The sequence below is a fragment of the Temnothorax longispinosus genome, chromosome 4 (genome assembly GCF_030848805.1).
Source record: "Temnothorax longispinosus isolate EJ_2023e chromosome 4, Tlon_JGU_v1, whole genome shotgun sequence".
NCBI lineage: Eukaryota > Metazoa > Arthropoda > Insecta > Hymenoptera > Formicidae > Temnothorax > Temnothorax longispinosus.
Window position 1 is genome coordinate 21,121,647 of NC_092361.1, and position 13,141 is coordinate 21,134,787.

The 13,141-nt window shown below is 40.2% G+C and overlaps 2 protein-coding genes across 6 annotated transcripts; one reads left to right on the forward strand and one right to left on the reverse strand.

Moving 5' to 3' along the window:
- Nucleotides 1-702: 702 nt before the first annotated feature.
- Crag (DENN domain-containing protein Crag) lies at nucleotides 703-10,459 on the reverse strand. 4 transcript variants are annotated; one of them, XM_071776115.1, is made up of 19 exons: nucleotides 9,061-10,459; nucleotides 8,363-8,962; nucleotides 7,648-8,228; nucleotides 7,327-7,567; nucleotides 6,971-7,241; nucleotides 6,788-6,879; nucleotides 6,446-6,696; nucleotides 6,197-6,367; nucleotides 5,993-6,121; nucleotides 5,620-5,866; nucleotides 5,391-5,541; nucleotides 4,948-5,151; nucleotides 4,344-4,571; nucleotides 3,845-3,940; nucleotides 3,431-3,672; nucleotides 3,084-3,342; nucleotides 2,603-3,004; nucleotides 2,238-2,407; nucleotides 703-2,072 (listed from the first exon to the last, which is right to left on the reverse strand). In XM_071776115.1, the coding sequence occupies exons 1-19, from the start codon at nucleotides 9,386-9,388 to the stop codon at nucleotides 1,936-1,938; spliced, it is 4,800 nt and encodes a 1,599-aa protein (XP_071632216.1). In that variant the 5' UTR covers nucleotides 9,389-10,459; the 3' UTR covers nucleotides 703-1,935. The 4 variants fall into 4 exon arrangements, with proteins under 4 accessions (XP_071632216.1, XP_071632215.1, XP_071632217.1 ...); XM_071776114.1 differs by having other exon boundaries at nucleotides 7,648-8,231; XM_071776116.1 differs by lacking the exon at nucleotides 3,845-3,940 and having other exon boundaries at nucleotides 7,648-8,231; nucleotides 9,061-10,457.
- Nucleotides 10,460-10,505: 46 nt separating this feature from the next.
- Nucleotides 10,506-13,137, forward strand: Mrpl41 (mitochondrial ribosomal protein L41). Of its 2 annotated transcripts, none has more exons than XM_071776122.1 (3): nucleotides 10,506-10,555; nucleotides 12,305-12,474; nucleotides 12,695-13,137. In XM_071776122.1, the coding sequence occupies exons 1-3, from the start codon at nucleotides 10,521-10,523 to the stop codon at nucleotides 13,030-13,032; spliced, it is 543 nt and encodes a 180-aa protein (XP_071632223.1). In that variant the 5' UTR covers nucleotides 10,506-10,520; the 3' UTR covers nucleotides 13,033-13,137. The 2 variants fall into 2 exon arrangements, with proteins under 2 accessions (XP_071632223.1, XP_071632224.1); XM_071776123.1 differs by lacking the exon at nucleotides 10,506-10,555 and adding an exon at nucleotides 11,924-12,072.
- Nucleotides 13,138-13,141: the final 4 nt, after the last annotated feature.

Genomic DNA, 13,141 nt, shown 5'->3' on the forward strand with positions numbered 1-13,141 from the left:
CGCACCTGGAACATTTTCTCCCAGTATTTTCGTCTCTTCATTTCTTCGGCGAACATTCTATTGTACTTACTCGTATAAATTCATTCACTTAAATTCATTCAAATATATCTCAATACTTGGAATGACACCTCGGAATGACTGTAATTCCCTCTTTTTTCAAATTGATCAGATGAGAAGGATCAGTTTCGATGAAAGACCGCGAACAAATTTTAATTAAGCAAACTGAAGTTGTTTTCTTTATTAGACAAATGTTTCAGCGCCGAGAAGTTAGCTTACGAAATTTGAATTCGCAACCTATCTCAGTTTATCTTTTAATTTTAATTACATAAACCGCGAAATTTTAATTGGATTTAATTTCTTATCGAAATGTACTCTCCTAATAATTTTGATGATTTTTTAGATCTCTACGTATTTTAATTTTACCTTATGCCTCTTAATATATATATTTTTATACATACACATCTCTATTTTAAATAGAATATGATTCTTTTTACAAAAATTGATTTTTTGCGTTATTCGTTATTCTGCACGTAAAATATTAAAGCAAAATTATCGAAAAGTGAATAGTTTATGAAACATGTATTTTTTTACATTTAAATAATATAATATCTCTAACTATTTTTACTCTTCGATGATTGCATTACAATATTTTTATATAGATTAATAGTTCTCTGAAAATAAAATGGGCAAAACACCAACGCCTTTTGTAAAATACCTCAACTGACTTTATTTTCATAATCTACATTCATAGTACTGTGATGAATGAACGTACGTTCATCCACGTTTGTCCAGGGTGAAAAGTGCACGGCACCGAAAGGCCGCGTTTCGTGAGTCCTCTTAGCGACGACTAATCTCTCTCTCTCTTCATCCCATTTCGACAATGAATAAATCGTGGGCAGCGAATCTAAGTTCCACTAATCTATTTACGAATGCTTCGAATCGTCTAAAATTCATAAAAATATTCACTCTCATGCTAAGCATTTACGTTTGAGGATAAGTAGTCGAGTTCAACGCGTTCACACCCTGATGTGAAGAACACTTTTCACCTGGGACGCAGAGAAACGATACTTACGCTGTGTGTTTTGTCGTGCAATAAACGATCGTTTCTATCTAAGAGTACAAGGAAAGAATACTGCGTTTCGTCATGTCACACGCTATACTTCACGTCACGCTTTCTCTTTCTCTCCTTCTCTCTCTCTCCTTTGCTCTTTCTCGCGGTAAAAAAAATAGTCGGTATTAGGCGCTGTTTCGTTTAACATCGCCTTTTTTCTTCTTTTTTTTTTCTTTACATCGTGGATATTACGTGTCGGACTGAAACGTATTTAAGGTCACAGCACACCTGGAGGGAATTGAACTTGCAGTCGCTTTACAGTCCGTAAATTCTTTGGTACTTAACACTTTTCAATGTTGTACTCTTAGATACCGCTAATGCGCTGCACAAGTTACTGAATCACAAAACAGATACATGCGCGACCCGATTTATTAATTAAAAACAAAAACAAAGGAAAGAGTCAATAACTGTTAAAAACAATTACATTATAAACATACGAAGATCAGAGATGTACGATTAGTTAAAAATATTATCGTTCAACTTCTATTGCACTGACTTATCTCGCGATCGGTAGCATCGATAACTCCGACTGGTTAATGATTTCCCCATTCCTTCACGTCACACAGCTTCTGTCGCCGTGATAAAGAAAGAAACTTCAGTCAATCAATTAACTAATCAACGCTAAAACGATATCGATGCAACCGATCCGATGGCTACTCCCGTCAGTTTTCGCGTGCGTGCGTGATCGAAGTTCGAGAACTATGTGCCCGAATCCGACGATCCGTCTAAGTTTTCTTGCGCAAGCAAAGACAAGTATCACGGGTGTCAGCGAGTAAAGCGGAGTCTTATGAAGAAACGAGGATGAGGTAACGTTAGTTCGCATGTTACACGTTTAATTGCTTGAAGTAATGCCTGCAATACACCGACATCATTGTCGGCGGCGCATCAATTTTATGCAATAATTTCTCCTCGTTCTCGGAGAATTTCTCCAGCGATAAACTGTATTCCCTGTCGAAGACACCTGTAAGAACAAAAATCGTTATTAAACAAACTGATGCTAACGCAAACTCGACAAGTATTTCGATAGTGAATCAGTAATTTTGGGAAGCATACATCTTGTATAAATTTGTTAGAATTGTTTAGACGAGTTGTTATATAATCTTTTAATCATGTACACATAGCTCACCTTGGTCGATATTCGTTCTTCCCAATACAGTAAATGCCAGGAACAAGATATCCCTATATATAGACAACGGATGATCGCCTGTTTGATGTTTACTTCTTTCTAAGGCCACTCTTATTATAGGTTCCGCTAAGTCGTTGCAACGGACATACGTTATCACTGCCTGCATCAATCTAGAGCAAGCAAAAGATTAACAAGATAACAGCTGTAATCATTTCGCATATCTGTTCAAAAATGAATCTGATCGTTATTTAATTATCGTTTCTTAATCCGGATAACCGTTAATCTTCCTTCATTATTTACAATACTCGGTTACATTTAAAATTTAAATATCGTATCAATTTAAAAGGTGATTTATTGAAACTTACGTCCTGTCTTCTGAATTTGACTTCCACTGGAGATACATAGGCAAACGATCCATGTGCAGTCGTTCGTTGTCCCACATGGTTCTGACACCCACCGATCCTACAGTTCTTTGAAGTTCTGAGTTCTTATCGTTGTTCAACCAGAGATCAGGTAGATGACTCGTTAAATTAATCCTTTCGAAGTACCATATCAGATTCCAATATACTATTGGATGCTCCTGAATAAACCTGTGCTTGGTGAGACATGCGTCCCCCTCTTGACTCAGCACGCTCTCCAATTCTTTTCTCAGAACCAACGGATTTAGATACGGTACGGTTATCGGTTCCAACGATTCTTTCGGTTGATCTAGTAATTCTACCAATGCTCCCATTAAAGGATCATTATTCTTCTCGCTTGCTTCGCATCTACGTAACAGATATATTATTGATGGTAATTTTATCAAGGACAATATCGCTTATGGTCGCTATATGGTCGCTTAGTCACCTGTAATCTAATATCGTAGCTGTGAGAAGGGGTACAGTAGCTTTGTCGCAATATTGACAGACTGTATTCAAGTTGGAATCTTCCGGCTGCCAACCACCCATTATCTCCTCATCGTACAGGATGGCGGCGCAGTGATGGCATCTACTAGCACTGGAAAGCACAAGCTCAATGGCAAGACGTTCCTCTAACTCTCTAGTGCCCTTTGGATAAAGACACTCCGCGAGCTCGTATAATGAACACAAATCTAAATTTCCATCACCTGATTGAAGAAAAATAAAACATGAATACCCCGCTGCATAGCGTAATTATATATGATATTCGTTATTATCGTAGTTTATATTCTCTACCTGATGCCCTTGTCTCGTTTCGATCTTGTATAGATCCATCAGTGAGGGAGTCTAGAGACTCATGCGATATCCCGTAAGCTATTTTTTGTTCGCGTTCCTTATTTTTTACCGGCGTACTCGTCGCTGAAATGGCTTCTTTTATTTCGTCAAATTTTTTAACCACAGTTGTCGCAGCGGACTTCAAGCTATTTAGACCACCAAGTATTATTTCGTTCGATTTTTTTCCTGTTAAACTCGACGGGCTAAAATAAAATAAAGAATGAATAAAAACATAGAATCTAAAGGAGCAAAAGAAGTTTTACATATTAAAAATGTGTATTTACTATTTTGTAATAATGTAGAGGCACACAAAGACAGGACCGCACATGTCTAATGAGCATCTATGCAACTAACATATACATATATTATACGTACCTGATATAGCTGGAGAGACTAAGAGATTCAATAAGTTGATTTGATGTTATTAAATCCTTATTTTTAGCAAATGCCAATCCACCCGTGGAGTATCGTCTACATTTAACGAATAAAATAACAAAAACCAACTCAAATGCGCATGCAAAAAATAAACAAAAATAAAATTATATTATTCCTCTAACAGTGTGATTACAAACGTATTTACTTGTCACTTTTGTTATGTATATACAAATTTATAACAATTAATACATAAGTAAATACATAACAATTTACTTTTTCCATCGATACCGTTTATTTTTATTTTATTAAAAAACTGAAATATTAATAATCACTATAATCTTATTTTTTTTTACAAACAAAAACAAAACATAAAGTAAACGAGTCTTGCAAATGTGTTATCATCACGTCACACTTTGGAGGAATTAAAACATAATGCGTTATGCGAGGTGTTATGTGACTACGTGCGCGTTATTAAATTAAACATACGCAGATATCTTACCCGAAACTAAGTTTAAGACTAGATCCTAAGCTAGAGAGGCTGGACGTTACACTATCCTTATTCTGAGACCAAAGACTGCTTATTTCCAGTCTCTCTTTTTCTCTCTCCTGTTCCCCTTGTTGCGCCACGGAGTGAGGCATCGTCTCACTCCTCTGCAAATGCCCACCCACTGTCATGCCACTTTCATCTACTGCTTGATGAAACGTCGCACTACGTGGGAGGATGTTGCTGTAAACATATATTTTATACAGTAATTTTCGTATTTAAAATCATATACTGGAATGCATATCTTTGGAGATCACAAAGCATGTTCAATACAATGGTCTCTCCACGAAGGAAATATTTTTGTTGTGCAAGTACTCGCAATAACTTTGATTACCAGTAACAGTCTCCCATTAAGTGGTTGCAAGTTATGATTTTTATGTATTCCTTTCCCTTTCTCCCTGTATGTCTTTATTTTGAGGAAATAGTTACCCTTTTAACTATAATAACTATAACTTTTTCGAAAATAATTCTGCGGTATGCTACTTCTAAATCTCATTTTCCTCGTCTAAATATTTAAAAATGTTTCACTCATGCGAATACAATATATAGAGTACCATACCTTCTAAATAAGAGCGGCCCTCCTGGTCTTTCTTCAGTCATATTATTTAAAACGGTTAAAGTACTTGTTGAGCAATTTGAATCGTTTTCCTCGGAAGGCGAGACAATTGGTGTTTCGTCATTAATGAGAGCACCCAATGGGTCATTTTCCGTAACTGGTGTGCGTATGGGACTTTTTAAAGGCGATTCGACACTGCGCGTTAGCCTACATGGAAAATATTACATCTACATAAGCCTATACATGCAAATTAGCATTGTAAAATTTAATATGAAAAGATTAATTACCTAAGATTTGACAATGAGAAAATAGTCTACACAATGAATACTCGTTTGCATCCGCTACTATAATACTAATGAAATAATAGTCTAAAACAAGCGGTTCCAGCAAATGGGGCAAACCTGAGAGCGACACTAACGACTTCAAGTGAATTTACAATAAAATACCTTGGGTTACTTGGTGTTTGTTCCAATTCGTCCGATTGTAAAATACTTAATGTTGTTTGATCTTTCACTATACTATTCTGCCGAAGAAGCTTGGCTTTTAATTCGAATGATCCGAATCCAGGTAGATCTGACACAGAACTGCCCTTAGTGGCTGCCGGAAAAAGAAAGAAATATTATTATTTGAAAACTGATGTGATTTAGCTGCCATACGTAAAAAAAATCAACTTACAATCACTGTGAGCAGCTTCAGTATCCTGAGAATGGGAACTGTCGAGACTAGACCGAGAGAGCGCGTGTTCCATGCATTCAGTCTTATCGGCGGTTAAGAAATCCACATTAGAGCTCAATCGTCTTCTAGCGCTCTTTTTCCCAGCTTTTTTAAATAAAGCTGCACCGACGATGACATTTCGTAATTTGTTCCACATTAACTGACTTGAGTTTGTCATATCAGAAGGCCAAGTTGCCTCGAGAACAGCCTGTAAACACAATAGAGGATCAATTAAAATTCTCAAGATGATTGAAAAACTTTACATAATATGTATGAGTATATATATGAGTTTCTTTTTACTATATTTATTAGCTTAGCAAAATCGATAAATTACCTTGTTGTAAAATCCGTACGTTAAAGCGTTAGGTTGAACACCACTGCGTTTCATATGGAACAGTAACTTTACAGCTAAAACTGGTTGCCCGTATACTCCACAAAGTTGCATCATAGCTCTGTAGCATACCTAACAAAAATAACAAGTACTCGTTAAAAAATGATGGGTCTACTTTTTTTTTTATTTAGAACTTAGTATTTGTACCTCTTCCATAGGATCGAGATGTAACTTCTGCATTTTGACCAATATCTCGTAAGCCTGATGCAAAATTGCAGCAGGTTGGCTAGATACTTGCAACATGGCTGGTAAATGCAGAAACCAAAGACTGTGACATGTGACGAGCAGGCATCTGCCCCATCTGTCGGGCATCGCAGCCTGAAAAAAATACAACAAATCACACATGCATATTTGCTTGCGAGAATATTTTCATATTTAGTCAATCGTTTCACTTACTTGTTTTCGAGCCATCCTTTGAGCAACTTTGATTTCATGCTTCGTTCTACGAGCCATAGGACTCCCAGGTACCATACCAAAGGCACTTAGAGATGGATTTTTTAAACAGAAATTCTTCTGAGGCCTCATTAGATCCGGGTTCAACTTGAACGACTTGTATATTATTGGTGTTTGATTTGTCCCTGCTTCAGGTGGAGGTATAAATACTGTACGTTCACTATGTTGAGATTCATCCAGTTCCAAAAGAGTTACTGAAAATTAAACGAGCAATAAAACAATTATTACGCAAATATTTATGGTATGTGCACCAATAACGTAGAAAAATGTATTTTAATTTTATACCATTTTCCTCCTCGACTCGTTCTGTGCATTCATCGAAAAATGCTAATCCCGCCATATCCATGTCAGACACGAAACTTCTTTCTTCTATGAACCTATAAAATTTGCATTTTTGTTAAGAAATAAAATTATGATGATACGTCATGAATAATATTATGATAAAATTGATGAGAAAAAATAATTCACCTGATAAACATTTGCGTTCTGGCGAGCATGGTGTAAAATTTAGCGTGGGCTTTATCGCGACTTCTCAAAAACGCTTGGATATTAAATAAACTTGTCGGATCTGTCGTTCCTACAGTAGGTGCTTTTGTAATCGGTAACAAATAGCTTCGATACCCCTTGAGAATCGTCGCCATGAACCTTAAAAAAGCGTCCTGTATTTCAAGTTCTAAAGCTTGCTCCTTTCGTTTTTGTTGAAATTCCCTGTCCACACTAAAGTCTTCATCTCCTCTATCTAGTATGAGAGTGATAAATTAATGTTAGTAATAAGAGATAGTAGTAAAAGAGAAGATAGTAGAAAGAAATAAATAATAGCATACCTTTTTGGGAACAGCTAGTTTTTCCCCACGAAATTATCTTGGAGGACAAGAGCTCCAACCAATTTCTGAGCTGTCTAGCCGCCTTTTTAGGCAGTAACTTAACATTTAAATATTTTTTGTCGTCGCATATTGCAATGTTATTCGTATCCAGATTCACACAATTGACATCAGCAGGAGGATCATATAAATCAAAGAACCTTGAATCCACACCGATCAGGAATGGCAATGGCGCATGCAATACCTGCAATTTAAATAGATGCCTTTCTATTTTTTGCAATCGTCTATAATAAGGAAACGGTATGCAAGCTTATTATATATTACCTCTGCTAATCCTAAAGGACACAACGGTATGTAAGGACATTGCCACTTGAAAGGAAACAGAATCATGGCAATGGCCTCGCTCACGGAAGTCAATACATCCGGACGTAAGGAGTGAACCAGTATTTTCTGCTCGGTCAATATCAATAGCAGTATCAACAAACAATTGTCAGGTCCCAAGTTTATCAGTAGTTGCCTGAAACTTGCGCCTGATCTAGGCAGAGCTAAATCCTCCGGTTGAGTCAAGATCAGTCTATCCTGACTACTGAGCTGTACCAAGATTCGTGGGCGTTGCGGACTCGGAAACGGTATGTCGCATAAAAAATACGAGATATACTTCTCGATCGGGACACTCTGCGGCTGGTCGTTCACCATCCGGTGTAGGAAAACCAAAAACTTCTCGAATGTATCGAAAAACGGCCAATGAGACAGTATACATATAGATTTGCTAATATTCAGTGACTGGCTCGCGGGATCTGTGTACTGCAACCTTTCCAACTCCAATATACTAAGCTTCTTGAGTATACCAGATCTCTTAAACTTCATTTTCACTTGCGGCTTATCTTTAGTTATCTCCATATTATCTGCTGAAAAAAAAAGAAAATGCTATGTAACAAAATGGGATATTAAAAATATCTCTTATTCTGTATTACAAATTCAAGATTATCTGACAGAAAAGTCAAGACTATCAAATCAGGATTATGAAATACATATTTACCACTGTTTTTATTATTTTCCACCGTGTCCATAATCTCCTGATTATTTTTGCAGTTCGAAGTATCGGGCTCCATTTGCAGCTCCTCGTAAAACGTTATTGCTGAACCGTATATTTTTTGAGCAGCATCGGCAACCGTTAGGACGAACGTCGAGAATACCGGCTTAGGTTTACACGCTACTTTAGGCCAACATTCTATAGTCGCGCCCATCGGTAGACAAAACATGGCGACAGAATTAGGAAAGCTGAAACCGTTGTAATCCGCCATGGGATATTTGTAGAGTATCGCTGGTTTAAACGACACCAAATTAGCGCGATTCATAGACTTCTTATAGCACAAAAATACGTCGCTGCCGAGCATCCCCTTGTTCAAGTTCTTATTGATAACGCAGAAAGCGTGCGGCGGGCTCTCTCCCTTATTTGTCAAGATAACACATATGTCCGTAACCACAAGGGAATTGCAAGGCATCTTCCGACTCGCCCGTCTGTACGTTACAAAAATTTTCGAAGTAGAATTATTCACATTTGCCACGTGGCCTTTAGGGGTCTCCAACACCATTTCAGCATCCTGCATTATACGTTCCTTTCCATCATATATTACACCTGCAAAAAGTAAAACATTCAGATACCGTAACGCAAAAGGCAATTAGCAATAATTTCTAGACAATATCTAGAATCGATCAGGCGCTCCTATTTCTTACCAATGTCAACCAAGGGAGGCTTATCCCGTCCTCTTCTATAGCACAAGTAACACTCGTTTGTTCGTAAGCTCCCGTGATTCAAGTCCGCCGGAAAACCAGACACGGTATATTCCAACAGAGTGTACCCCTCCGGACAGTGTTCCCCCAGCGCCGGGATTATTACGGCAAGATCCGTGATGGGAGGTGGCATATGCATGTCCTTGAGATGAGTGCCCTCCTGACACCAATCCTCCAGCTTATTGTTACTCTCATTGTCGTCGCTGAGCTCGTCGTCCTGGCCAGGTAGTCCGGCGATAACAAAATAATCCGCTACCCTTCGGTCGTCCATATTTTCTGAACGGGGCAAACTACCAAAATGTCCAAGATCCTCCCTGGTCAAATCTTATTCACGGTATACCTCATATCACAGGTATAGCGACAGATATATTGACATACAGATATCAATCTCGGTGGCTACTCCGGTTGTTTCTGTACATGGCACTAAGCTGATTGTTCCAAGACCTTCCTCGCATGTGCGGCACTCGAAATAGCGAGGTCTCCTGTCACGTTGCGATTTGCGAGAGACACTCTCCCTCAGTTAACTCCTTAATACCTTAGATGCGGTATCGTTATAACGAGAAACATCGTAGCCCGCTGGTCCTGCGCTCCTTCAATAGGCTTACAATCTTACAAAAATATTTGGACTATTCATCGATACGTGTCCGCCGCAACGGTGGAGTATTCCTCGACGCCTGGCCTGCGTTATTGCTTGGGTGAAGCTCGGTCGTCCGAACGCGTTGCACAATCGCGATCGTCTGGGATCCTCCTGGCTTCGACGGCCTCGACTCGACTCGATCGTCGACCGTCGCTCGGTCTCTCCCCGCTTCACGGAGTAGACGTAGACGTCCGCGTGGTTCCTCTCGGCGTGTAATCCCGCGTTCTCACTCGCGGACGTCGTCGACGCCCGGCGGATCGGTCGGCCGTCGTCGCGATCGCATCCCGTCCGCGCGGCGAGCGCGCGCGCGAGAGAGAGAGAGAAAGAGAGAGAGAGAGAAGAACAATCCCCAACGGCGACGCGACGGCGGTGGTTTCCGACTCCTTTCAGAACGGAGTCATAGGTTAGACGTCACGCACACGCGACGACGAGACGGTTACACAAGCGCGCTCGCGGGACGACGACGACGACGACGCGTGTTGCGCGGTCCCGCGACTGTCGGCCGTGCTCCGCGGGGCGCCGCGCGGATGCGGGGGTGGTGGTCGCTGTCGCGGTCGCGATCTCCGCGAGCGCTGACGCACACCTGACGAAACTGCGTTGTTGCGTCGCCGTGGTTTTTTTTTGCGCGACGAGCGGAACGCACCTCCTCAACACGCTCACGCTCCAGGGCGATCGGCGGGCGACGGCGGGCGGCGTGCGGTTGTCAGATGGCCACCACGGTTGACCACGGTCCCCGCTGGCCTGCGCTCTGCGGCTGGCTGGCAAAATGGCCGATCGCCGTGGCGCGGCTCCTTCGAAAAGGTGGTCCTGGTGCCCCTGGTGGTCTCGCGCGCGAAACCTGACCGAGAGCCGACCGAGAGGACGGCAGGACGAGCGGCGGTGGTCCTTTCTGGTGCGTCTACGATCGCGGTAGCGCGCCCGCGGTGTCCGGGGACGATGTGCGCGTCGGCCGCCGCGTCTCCTCGCCTCGCATCCTCAGCTGATCCTTCCGATCCTCCGCCGCCGCGGCCGTCAAGCCTCCTTTTTTCGTACCTGTTTCTCTGTTTTTTTTTTCTTACTCCCTTTTTTGCCTCTTTTATCGGAAGCGTCAGAGTCCCGGGGTCACTCGAGCCGCCGGGGATAAATAACAGATGTAAACGAGAGTTGGATGCGTGAGTTGCGTGACGCTCGAGGAATTAATTGCGCATCGTGCGAATCCGTTGTATACGGCCGCCCAGTACGGCCGCGTGGAGATTGAGAATTGCGACAGTCGCGCGCGTAGCCTCGGGGCGCCGACGAGACGAAAGAAATCCGTATTATGATTGACGGATCTATTATTCTAATTGCGAGAGATAGATTGGAGACAGATATTCGGCACAGTCCCGTCTGCTCCGTTTTTCTATATCCCATCTGTTTCGCTTTGTTTAATAAATGTTAAATAATACTATATAATTGTTTGACGAAAATACTGTTTAGTATTTTTTAAATATCTTAATATAACATATATTTGATATTTCTAAAACAAAAACATTGAACAATTTAATTGTTGAGTATAAATATGCTATCAAGTCCGTAAATTTTTTTTCATGATATCATTTTTACAAAACCGAAATAACTAAAAATATTGCCGCGTGGGGCAGATATATATGTTTTGTCTTTATTTACTGATATGTAATTTATTTTGAGAACAAGTTATACATTCAAGATTAGCACGATTAGTAATCGCACAGGTCTCTGAGTGCATCTTTTGATTTTCTCTTATCGCGCGCTGCAAATGGATGAGGCTTATAAATAGGAATGTCCGTTTCATTACCGTGTTTTTAGTATTTCATCTTTAATCCTTCTCTAAGATGTCAGTAATGTATAATTATCTCATTTTGAGCGCAAAAAGTAGCGCAGAAAAACGCATAAAGAGCCTCCATTACAGCTAGTAAATTATAGGTTTTTTTTTCTTTTTTTAGGCTAATCTTTCCACGCTTGCCTTTCCTTGGCAGATCTATTCATTTTAACTGCATTATTTGCATTTTTTGAAACAAGTGTGCATATACGTAAATACATATAATTGTACATGTATATTGGAAGAAATAATTAATTGTTTTGTGATATTTTTACATCGACGGTCGAGAATTCTATATCGACAGCCGATGATTTAACGATTTGGTATCTTGCAAAAAAATCTTATCCGAGGAGTTCTTTGATGTAGGATTTACTTGATCTTGGCGCTTCTATCGAAATATAATAATGTAAATAATGGCGTGGAGAGTGTGTGTGAAGTGAACGCTTCTGCTTGATTGATTAAAATTAACCTGCACATTAACCTGCAACACGAATTACAGAGTGTTAGTCCCTTTATTTTGTAACGTGAATTTTAAGTAAGATTCAGTAAATACCACGTTTCAACGTCAATCAGTATCGTCGATACAAATCGTGATTTAGCAGTTGCGATCGTAGATTAGGTTATGTTTAATGCCATCCTCGCAAGTGTTTTAATAGCTTTCTGTTACAACTCGAATCAATATTTGAATGTAATGTACTTATTTGTAATTTTATCGATCTGCTTTTTTTAACCAGGAACACGATAATGGCGTCACCCTGCATGATATTGCGACGTGGAATCGCGACTTCCTGCGTTTGCAACGGGAAGCGAAATTTTCGGAAATTCTTGCTGTACGGCAAACGTGGCAGTCGCAACTTCAAACAGCAACAAATGAAGAATCCGGATCCTGACGTACCAATAGATAGTAAGTTATTGCCTTCAATACATCACGTTTTGGAGTAATAAATTATCCTCATGAGTAAACATGGTCTAATTTCATTGCATAGAGGATAATGAGTAACGTAGAAAAAGACTGGTCGCTAGTTCTCTGCAATCAGATAGATTAACGATATATGTATGGTGTAAATCAAGGGTGTATTGTGTAATGTTGTAATACGTTAATGAATCACTATGATAAATTACAGGAAGAGGTACGAGGGGTACTGGCTACCAACTTGGCGACAAATGGATTCACGTGCCAGAAATGGTTCCTGAATTAATCGTTCCTTCGTTGGAAGGTTTCACCCTGAAACCATACGTGTCGTATAAAGCGGAAGGGATCACAGAGCCCGAGTTCACTGCTCAAGATTTGTTTGACGTAGTGTATTCCGAAAAGATAAAAGAGGACCTTGCAAACGGCCAGTTGGACGAGAACGGAGAGCCGTTGAACCCCAGTGAACACGAGAAGCTCACGCCGCAGCAAGCCAAGGATCAAGCTGGGAGAACGGGCTGTGATCTTTTCGATGAGAGAAAGCCGTTGTAAGTTCCGCTAGACATTTTAATCGATAACGCTATTGTAAATACAAGCTCTTACGCGGATATGTACCGTGTCGAAATAAAGGAAACTTCTACGAATGCTCGAAACACATCAG

What these genes read in the sequence shown, in the direction of transcription:
- Crag (XM_071776114.1), bottom strand. Translation starts at nt 9,388, where the DNA reads ATGGACGACCGAAGGGTAGCGGATTATTTTGTTATCGCCGGACTACCT. An exon ending in AACTAGCTGTTCCCAAAAAG is followed by an intron (nt 7,242 to 7,326) that starts GTATGCTATTAT and finishes CTCTCATACTAG; the next exon opens with ATAGAGGAGATGAAGACTTT. An exon ending in GGGCCGCTCTTATTTAGAAG is followed by an intron (nt 4,572 to 4,947) that starts GTATGGTACTCT and finishes ATATGTTTACAG; the next exon opens with CAACATCCTCCCACGTAGTG.
- Mrpl41 (XM_071776122.1), top strand. Translation starts at nt 10,521, where the DNA reads ATGGCCGATCGCCGTGGCGCGGCTCCTTCGAAAAG. An exon ending in GGCGCGGCTCCTTCGAAAAG is followed by an intron (nt 10,556 to 12,304) that starts GTGGTCCTGGTG and finishes TTTTTTAACCAG; the next exon opens with GAACACGATAATGGCGTCAC. An exon ending in TCCTGACGTACCAATAGATA is followed by an intron (nt 12,475 to 12,694) that starts GTAAGTTATTGC and finishes GATAAATTACAG; the next exon opens with GAAGAGGTACGAGGGGTACT.